The sequence below is a fragment of the Anguilla rostrata genome, chromosome 1 (assembly GCF_018555375.3).
Source record: "Anguilla rostrata isolate EN2019 chromosome 1, ASM1855537v3, whole genome shotgun sequence".
In the NCBI taxonomy this organism is placed as follows: domain Eukaryota; kingdom Metazoa; phylum Chordata; class Actinopteri; order Anguilliformes; family Anguillidae; genus Anguilla; species Anguilla rostrata.
In genome coordinates this window covers 74,024,526-74,034,849 of record NC_057933.1, presented here as the reverse complement: position 1 = coordinate 74,034,849, position 10,324 = coordinate 74,024,526, and the positions used below count along the sequence as shown (strand labels likewise).

The window sequence follows — 10,324 nt, the reverse complement described above, 5'->3', positions numbered from 1 at the left end:
CCGGACGCCTCGTCCTTCAGGCCACACTCACTGTTTTCCTTCTGCGATGTGGAGCGCCATCTCCACGGGGCTACGCCTCCCTGTGTATAGTGTTGGACTGATTGATATTTTGCTAAAAGGCGTTATTTCCCCCCTCCCTGGATTTCATTACTTTATTATGTTTTTTGAGATTTAAAAAATTATTATTATTCTTTTTTTTTTTTTACTGATTTGGCAGCAATCAGTATGTCCACCCTGAATGATATTTTCCAAACTTTCCAAAGTCCATGAATTCAGGCAGAACAGTAACCGTGTGGTCCTACTGTTCCAGATTTTTGTGCATAAAATTTTTTTTTTTTACATAGCTAATTAATTGTTGCTTATTTACATTTAAATTTTATACACCCCTACTTGCTCCTCTTTATCAAGGCTGCCAAAATGTTCTGGAGGCGACTGTACATAGCGAGTGCAAGGACTTAAATAAAAGAGAAAATAAATAAATAAAATAAATGAGAAGAATTCCTGACACTCCAGGAACGGGTGTACTAACGTGAATGCATTGCAGAAGAAAAGGGGGCCCCGTGCCTCGACTTACCCGTTTGGAGATCTGGATGTCCATCATGAAGTAGTGCACGTGCTTCTCCCCTTTGTTCAGCGCGAGCCACTTGGCCACGACCGCCACTAACATGGCGGTGCAGGCCACGCCCTGGAATCGAAAGATCAAGAGCCCTCCTCAGTCCTTGAGCTCCAGCTCCACACCTGCTCCCTGCCTGACAGCACCGCCCACTGGCCTTCCGACTCATCGCTCATCGCTCATCCTTGCCTGGCATCAATTACAAACTGACACCGATATATGTATATATATATATAAGTCATTTTCCTGTGTATTACTCATGTATTTTGTTGACCTTTTTCCAATGAATCGGTGCGAGCCAGCAGGAGAAGAGCTCCACCCCTCTTAGTCAGGTTCTGCTTAAGGTTCCTTCCCCTGTACCAGCCAGGGAGTATTTCCTTGCAACTGTCACCCTAGGCGTGCTCTTGGGGGGAGGGGAAGGGGCGGGGTTCCCAGTCCAGAGCTGTTTTGTGACAACGGCATTTGTAAAAATAAAAAAAAAGCGCTATACAAATAAAATCGAATTGGACTGAATTGAATTAGCGCCATTTGATTGAGTGGCCTCTGTCCTGCAAACTACTTGTACACGCTAAACACTGTAATCTCTTCAGTTTCATTGAGCTTAGAAAGACAACAAAGTGCAACAGTATGCCAAGCGTGGATAAGGCACATCAAAATCCAAGCGTTCATTTTTTTTTTTTTACAATAGAAACGTGACTTTTTTTGCAGTTCTGCAGCTTTGAGAGGGAAAACTATCAGTTTTTATTTGCAGTCATTATATTATGCTAGACAGGGAAGTAATATCACCTCTTTAAAACAAAAGTAAAAAAAGACTTGTTTGAGGAACTTAAAAATGTACAAATAACAAAAAAAACACTGTCCACAGCATGCATTACACAACAGAAATTAAAAAAAATTTCCCCTTAGGCTAAAACTACAGATCAACAAGTACCACTTGAAACAAAAAGTGTGGTGATTTAAAATACGAGGCGCAAAATGGTGATTTAAAATACTAGGCACAAAATGGTGATTTCAGGCGATATTCAGAATTTTGACAGCCCGTCTTTACCTTTCCTCCTTTTTGTCAGCAGTAGTAAAAGAGAAGGAGAGTGTGAGAACAGCACAAGCAAATCAGCGTGTAGACAAAAGTCAACTGACTTTCATTCAATGTATCTTTCAAATGTGGGGTGTGACAACGAGCAGGCACTAATACTGAAAATTCCAAGCAGTTAATCATTTATCCTCTCATTTGAGTTATCAATTTTTTTCACTTCTCCTATGACTGTATCACTGTAATAGCCTGTTCTTCAGCCAACAGGTGTTACAAGGAACTGAAATGCACCTTCACACAACACACCACACCACACCATAAAAATGTCACAAAATGGTGACGGGAGAGCTTAAAGATGACAGAAACGGGTGACTTAAAAAGTACTGCCCCGCTGAATTGGCGACAGTAGCTCATAAGAAATGGTGTTGGTGCTATGATTTAAAGAACAGGTGTGAACACTAGTAAAGAACTGAAGCATTGAAACCTTTTGCATCATCAGCATGATGGGGTGGGGTGGGGTGGGGAGGTGAGGGGGCGCATAGAGAATAGGAAATTTTTGAAAGTTATGGGTAGGGGCTGGCACACCCTCCTAATGCCGTGATGCGAAACGCTATAAAACCGCCTAAAAATGGAAATGGTGGAAAGTTTTCCCTTAAAAAATTGGGGAAAGCTTATAAAAAAAAAACCAATGGAGAGAATGGGCAGTGAAGGCTTGTTTTCCACAGTATCAGGGAAGTGTCCCCCACCCCCCTCCCCCCCCACCGCCCCCTGGGCTCTCTTTCTACCCACTCCTCCTCGTGACTCGCGCCAGCTTATCTCCTAAGATCGGAAACGGAGGCAGTAGAGGTGAGGCAGAGAGCCAGGACAGGATGCACACACCCGCTGTAGCACCCTCCCTCCCTCGTTTTCCTACCCACTCTCCCTCATTCTCTCCCTTACACCTGCCATCCAACAATGGTGGGTTTCCAGTGTTGCCCACCCAATTCCAAAAGCCTGCGCTGTCTCCAACCTTACATTATCCTTGAATCTGCGTTGGTCTCATGCCCAAGTTAAGTAAGACTTAACCGTGAAAAGCTAATGAAGATCGCAAACGTTAGGTTTTCTCTGGTCAAACATTTTTTTCTCATTCATTCACATCTGAGATAGTGAGAACACTGCTCTGTTTATACACTGTGTGTTTTGTAGTCCGAATATGGACGGACATAACCACAGCATGCAAATACCCCCACCATGCAAATCTTCATCAAAAACAGTGAGCCTGTTACCGAGCTCGGGGTTAGGGAACTTCAGCAAATTAACTGTTCCCTTCACCTCAAATACAGATTTCCATTATCAGTTCCTGGATGGGGAGAGGCCAAAACTCAAAAAACGGCTCGAACGGCTCAAATTTTTAAACTTAGTGCCCCATATGCATTTAATGCACGACGCTAGCAAACAGAAAAGTTAATGAACAGCTGGAAGCAATGTGAAGAGGCAGTATCAAAGCTAATGCCTGGCACACCGAAGAATGTCGCAGGAACGTTCCCAGGAGCGCAGATAATATTCCTATGGCCAGGCCAATTTTTGGTTTCAAGAATACCTGATACTCAGCGCCAGCCCATGGAATGCTTTGAAATCATTTCATTTCCCCAACGCTGAAGTAACACAGGTGATCAGGACTGGAAAAAAAAAAAGCGCTTTCTTTTTGCTCCCTCAACAAATAAAACAGAGGTTTCGGGTGGAAGACAGGGGGAATGAAGACAAATTACAGGGTCAAAAGGGTCGATCGCGATAGGCAGGATAACAAGTCCGGGCCCACGAAGAGGACGCGCCTTCGCGAGGGCTGCGACTACTCTCCGCGACGCCGCGAGAGCGACAATTACCATGACTCCGGTGAACAGGCACACCATCTTCCCGCACAAGGTTTTGGGGGACACGTCGCCGTAGCCCACGGTGAGGAATGTAATGGCGATGAGCCAGAGCGCCGTGAGCATGTCGCCCGTCTCCGCCCGGATCTGCCTGCAAAGAGGACGGAACAGAACGCAAAAAAAAAAAAATACACAATGGTCAGAAACGGCATACCTCGGCTCATTAGACGCTTAAAAAAAACTGTCCGGCACACTGCGGCAATCCTGGAACAAATACCCCACGGGTCTCTGCCACCACCACTACGTGACCTATTTTCTGTGTTTAAAAAAAAATAAATAAATAAACTTATTGATATCAATGCAGAATTTACTTTTAGCTAATTTCCATCTATACCACCTTGTTCTATTGAGTTTGAAATGTCATTCATTTTAATACCTTTCCTGAATTGGAAAAACCTCAGTCAAAACCCATTTGAATCCCATGTTCAATCAACATATTTATTTCAATGACTAACAAAAGAATGTTTGAGCTAACCAATAAAATGTATCTGCCAAACCCTGTGAAGAAATCAGCAATGGTTTATTGCACTTGTTGAAGTCAAAGCTATGGGTTCAGTGTGGATTGAATACACGCTTGGGTCTTACCTCAAATGATTAGGGTATAGTAGGTTGTTCTGGACCAGGGGATACTGTCCACCAAGGGTGATTAAAATATAATATATATATATATTTCTTCTGGTTTGGTGCTAATATGTGGATGCCTTACAATTTGTCTACAAAATGTTTTATTAACCCTGTTCCCACCGAGAGCTTACTGGATAGTAACAAAACCTCAAGTTTATGCAAGGGCAACCACTGAGAGCAATTCCACATGATGTCAGCATTGAACGGCTCTTTTTGTGCATGTGTGTATGGGTGTGTGTCTTGGTGTGTGTGTACGTGTGTGTGTGTGTGTCTGTAGGGCACACTGTTTGGACCAACATCAATTTGCTACTCCTACTATTTGAATTTAGCCAACTTACAATTCCTGATAAACGCATTTGTTTGTGAGACGTTTTTAAGCAACCGCATAATGCTATGCTGAGGAGAACACAAGGACAGGGTGTGTGTGTGTGTGTGTGTGTGTGTGTGAAGCATAATTTAGTGTGTCGTGCACGTCTGAGCTGTGGTTGTTTCTTCAGTTTGAGGCTCAGGCAGGTGACTAATCTTGTCAGAATTACTCAGTTCAGAGAAGTGCATTTGCAATTTGTGAACTGTAGCACAGCAGACAAACAGCATTCCTCATCACTGTAACCAGTAAACAGATGATAATAAACAAATATAAAACCAAACTTTCCACACCCAATTTCTTTGGTTTCAATTCCAGAATATGCTCTATTTTCTGCTAGTGTCAATCATGCTGAATTTGGTGTATCGTACACTAAAAAGCTGCTTGAGAAAATCTCAAAAAATGCCATCATTGTGTGCAACTGACCGACTGCTTGTGCGGGAATTAGAGAATGCCAAGGCTGTAAAATCACTTTACAAGCTTATATATTTCAGGAATAATAACAACAACTCTTTTTTGAAGGTTATTGGTAGGGAGCACCAATATCTTGGTGGAATTAAAGCATCTGGTGTTTGTGAATCCTGAAACAAAGGCATTTGGCATACCCGGGTAAAATACATTTTTCGATAAAATGTTCACTCTTCAGATACCACTGCAATTCCTAAAGAGCACTGCTGGCAATTTTAGAAGAACATCTTTTTCCACCAATATGTAGACCAATATGTAAATTCTGAATATATGTTACAGTTTTGTTTAGTAAAATACATTTTTGTTGGAGATAGCAGGATTGTTCTTATAATTTAACAGCACCTAGAGGCAGAACATCTCAGAATGCTAATTTTTTGGCCAAGGTCCGCCCTCTGCCCTCTGCCCTCTGCCCTCATCCGTACCTCTCGCAGAGCGTGAGCAGCCACGAGGCGCTCACCCAGAGGAAGACGATGAAGACCAGGAGGGTGCGGCCGGGGTACTTGTTCATCAGCACCTTCAGCACAAAGCGGAAGGTGAAGTTGATGTTGTTCAGCGAGCCGATGCTCCTGTAGGAGACGTTGAGGAGCACCTTGCTGTGGAGGTGGATGGCCCTGTGCACCAGGTAGAGGCGCAGGAACATCAGGCACGAAAGGAGGGGCACCAGGTCCAGGAGATCGCTGTTTCGGATGGAAGAGCAGAGGGGGCGGGATGAAAAGTTGCCCTGCGTGCCTGCCTGCCCTCCTTGGGCACTGTCGACGGCCAGCCCTGGTGTCCCCATCTCCGGCCCCCAGTAGATTGCAATAGGGTGGATGGCACAGACCACCAGCTCCAAAGAGATGCCCAGCAGCCGCTGGCTGGTCATAGCGATGCGCCAGTCCACCTGGTTGTGGTCGATAGTGAAGAGCTGAGGAGAAGAAAAAAAAAGAAAGAAAGAGGAGGAGTCGTCAGAGGTGAAAGAAAACCTTTTGGATGCACAGGGAGGAATTATGAACAGTGGTAGGACATAACAAGAATTGGTACTGACCAGACCTGGGTCAAATACATATTTGTTTTGGATTCAAATACTTTTCTACGCTTTACTGATCTTGTCTGGTGTATTGGAACCAATGAAATACTCTCAAAAAGTGCAAACCCCGCCTTCTGGTCATATTGACAGGCTCAATTACACCAGGCAAGATCAATTGAGCACAGAAAAGTATTTTAATCCAAACAAATATGTATTTTACAAAGGTTTGGTACTGGCCATTTAACATTCAATATGACAAAACTACCACTTTCAGATCCAAGTCAACTTGAAAGCTCCTCAAGAAAGAAAAATGCAGAACAAACAAAAGGCTGAAAAAGACCAACTTCTCTATGCTTCTTCAAATGCCACATCATGCCTGTTGCACAATTAAAGCCTGAACACATAAGGGCTGGTTACTGTGTGCCGCTTAATTCACTACAATGCATCAACATAAGCTTTTCCCTTCTGCTGCTCTGAAAAAAACAGCATTTTTGCCCGTGTCTTAACATAATACAGACCCGCCAAGCACCAGCATCCACAGAGGTCAAGCAATGCCTGGTGCATCAAAAGGACCGGTTTCCCCTCTGCAAAATGCAGAAGTAAGGAGAGAACTCCCTCTAACTGGGACCATCAATCAAGGGTAACATCATTATTTCAAGGGCTAGCAAACCAATGGCACTGAACCTGGCATTCTTTCCAAGCTCCAAGTTTCTAAGATCCTTAACTCCAAACCAATCAGGGACAGGCATTCCTATCAATGTGGGAATCTTTCAGTACCAAGTACCAGAACCAGAAGGGAGGGACAAACATTCATTTGGGAGTGTTAACCTCATGTGTGACCTGACAGGAAGATTCCCCTTTCTGTTGGCCTTTATGACTCAACGTTCGGAGAAAGCTTTCCAACAACCACGTGAAATGTAGTCTAGCAGGCAATGGGATGCACAAAAGCAGAAGCTATCATTTGAGTTATTTACAAGCAACTGCCAAGCTGAACCTTAAAGGAAAAATTCACCTAATTTTGCTCACACATGTTTATTGTGGTAGCAATACCAATATCCACCAAATACAGCCTGACTTTTTTTTCGAAAGTTTTAAATCAAATGTTTTTACAATTTGGTCATTCTCAGCAAAACCAATCTTCTGATTTGGCATTTTAATACAATTCCCATCAAGCAATTCATGGACATCTCCAAGATGTCATAGAAAAAGACTTTCCTTATAAACAATGGGAGCTTAAATCAATGGAAACATGGATATAGCCACACACACTTTCTTTCAATATAAGGTTCAAAAGATAGGGATATGCGACCCTGCCTAGGATAAGCGGGTATAGATAATGGATAAATGGATGAAGATTGGGATACTGCACACAGTGGCGGACTCAGGCTGCTGAAGGGCAGGGGCGAAAAAATAAAAAGGGCACCTACTGCGCGACATGGGGCCCCACCAGCACGCAAAAAGCTATGGTGCATCGTGTTTTCTCACTTGGAAGGGCATCTAAGAGGGCACTTCGTGAGTTTTTTTCATCAGAAAGGCACCTGTAGGGAACCTCAAGTTTATCCCATTGTAAGGGCACCTATATGGCACCACATCACACCTTATAGGCTACTGCATCACGTTTTCTCCACTAGAAGGGCACTCATTAAGACACATTATCGAATTTTCTTGCTCTAGAGGGCACATCATCATAATTTATTGCATGAAGGGGCACCCTAGATGGCACTCAATCATTTTTTTCCCAGCCAATAGGGCACTTCATCTCCTTTTCGCCACTCTAGAGGGCACTTTAGCGATGCTTTTTCAACCATGGGGGCACCAGGGGGGGCGGTCGCCCCCCCCCTGCCCCCGCCCTGAGTCCGCCAGTGACTGCACATATAAATGTTATGCATTTTGAAATTACAAAGATAATGACAAGTTGTCAAGAACATGAATGGAAATGTAAACATACTTTTCAAGCAGAAAAAACATTCCTCACAACTACATCATCAGACTTTTAGCACTAATATCTATAGAAGGGCATTGCATAAATTATGCCTTGGATATTTATATTATCATAAATTGCATAAAGTTTTTTTGGTTTAATAATTCCTTTAATAGTGACATGAAGGCTGGTTCTTGATGTAATATTAAGGAAATTCAAAGGAGACACGATAAGGCCAACAGGCCGACATGTGGTCAATTTCAACATACTCCCAACTGAACTTTAGACATAGAAAGTCAGACAGCATAGAGAGAAAGAGAAGGGAAATATTTTGAACATTTCCACTGTACAACAATGTAACACAATTTACATTTGGATTCCAGGTACGCAAAGTGCCAATTACAGCTTGGTGGACCATGTCCTATATATCTATACAGCACTGAGAGTTTGGCACTTTTCAGTTCCTTACAGAAATAACCACAAAAACCAGAAAAGCTAGACAGGTCAACTAAGAGTCTTTTTTGTCATGAGGAGTAGTAGGGAGTGCAAGGGACTGTGTAGCCAGTAAGATTTAGGGTGAATGTAATGTGGTCAGATCTAGCCACGTAGGCCAGATGCAATCCTGACCACGGTGATTTCACAAGTCTTCACCGTGAAAGTTCCAGTTCTCAGCTGAGTTCTCTATTTGATTTTGGATATTTTAGTATGGCTTTCCACTGGACACAAGGTATAACATTCTTTTCAAAGGGACCCTGGCTTAACTCCACACCTGAAGGACGGTCCATCTACAACCTTCCCAAATTCTCCCACGTCACTCCTCTGCTGCGATCACTCCACTGGCTACCGGTCGCTGCCAGGATCCGGTTAAAAGCCCTGACCCTTGCCTACACTGCTACCAACAGGACAGCCCCCATTTACTTGCAGGACATGACTCGATTCTATGTGCCTGCTCGACCACTCTGCTCTGCGGCAGCAGGGCACCTTGTAACCCCTCCCACCCGCCCAAAGGGATCACAGAGCTTCTCCACCCTAGCTCCCCAGTGGTGGAACGAACTCCCCCGTCCCTCTCTGAACCTCCTCCTCACTACCCATCTTCCGCCGTGGCCTGAAGACTCATCTCTTCAGACTATAACTAGACTAACCACCACCACGCAGTATATTTCACTCTAAATCCCCCCCTCCCCTTTTTTTCATGACACTTGCTACATGTTGCCCCATCCCAGCACTTTTTGGTAATTTGTATTCATCCTAATACTGTAGCTTATTCTTCTGCCTAGTTGGCTTTGCAGAGGTTAGGTCTGAATAGTGTTCACTGTGTGAACTAAACTGTGTTCTTGGCTAAAAATAGCTGTACAAAATAAGTATTGTACCTTACTGAACCTGCGTTTAGCAGTTGTCTATGACCATGAAATGCACTTTTTGTACGTCGGTTTGGATAAAAGCGTCTGCCAAATAAATGTAATGTAATGTAATGTAATGGTGCCACCCACATATAGCACTGTACCATAAAAGACTGATCTTACTGCTTGGTGCTGAAAGACAATAACAAGCTCACCGGCATCTCTTCCTGCAGCCACTTAGCTTTTCTCAGGAAAAAATACAAGCACAAGCCAAAGCCAACCCCGCTTAGCCTGAGCAGTTCGACATGAGTAGAACGCAGTGCGCTAGGGCTGCCAGCTAACGTGTGTTGAAAATGTGAACAGGTTTTCCCCTTTAAATGTCAGTACACTGCTGCTTATCTTATCCACAGTGCCCTTTCTGCGTCCTTCCTAACTCTCCAACGGCACTGCCCGTTTGTGATATAAAGGGTTGTGTGTGGCCTCTTTCTTGGTCTTTGTTGGCTTTTTCACACTCCATCTATTTATTTATTTATTTTTTTTATTTTTATTTATATTCCCAGAATATAAAACGGCTTTGTCAGCTGCTTTGGCCAGCTTTACACAAATAATGAAACTTTGTTTGGCAATAAGTCATTAATAATGACACAGCATTTGAAGATGTGAATTTCATTAGCCAGTTCCATTTTCACTAGTTTGTCAAAATGAAAGCTTCCAGAAAAGACAGTGACTTTCACTTTCTTTTTTTTCACTTGCTTAGCTTTGCTTTACTGCTGTAAGTACAAGCTAGCTTTGGCCGGCTTTTTAGGTAACGTTTCCCTACTGGTTAATGAGTAATACCTTACCGTCCACAGGAGCGAGTGAGATGGCTTAGTGCGTGGTTTCAGTCAGTTTATGTTGCTAAAATTAACTTATGTTAGGAGATTAGTTTACAAGCAAATTTTTGGTCAGTGTTGTAGTTGTACCCCATTGCCTCTCATTTCACTACCAGCAGCTGCACCTGGCCACGGGCGGTTGGCTAGTGCATATAAAGGAGCAACTGCCTTTAAACATT

The 10,324-nt window shown here is 43.4% G+C and overlaps 1 protein-coding gene across 4 annotated transcripts in view; it reads right to left on the bottom strand.

Annotated features, from left to right (window-relative positions):
* kcnn4 (potassium intermediate/small conductance calcium-activated channel, subfamily N, member 4) overlaps positions 1–10,324 on the bottom strand; it is a 33,572-nt gene that overhangs the window by 13,102 nt on the left and 10,146 nt on the right. For all 4 annotated transcript variants that reach the window (XM_064300395.1, XM_064300386.1, XM_064300410.1 and 1 more), the window contains exons 3-5: positions 5,429–5,910; positions 3,506–3,641; positions 575–685 (exon numbers count right to left, since the gene is read on the bottom strand). In XM_064300395.1, coding sequence (XP_064156465.1) covers positions 575–685; positions 3,506–3,641; positions 5,429–5,910 — 729 coding nt within the window. The remainder of the gene's footprint in view (positions 1–574; positions 686–3,505; positions 3,642–5,428; positions 5,911–10,324) is intronic.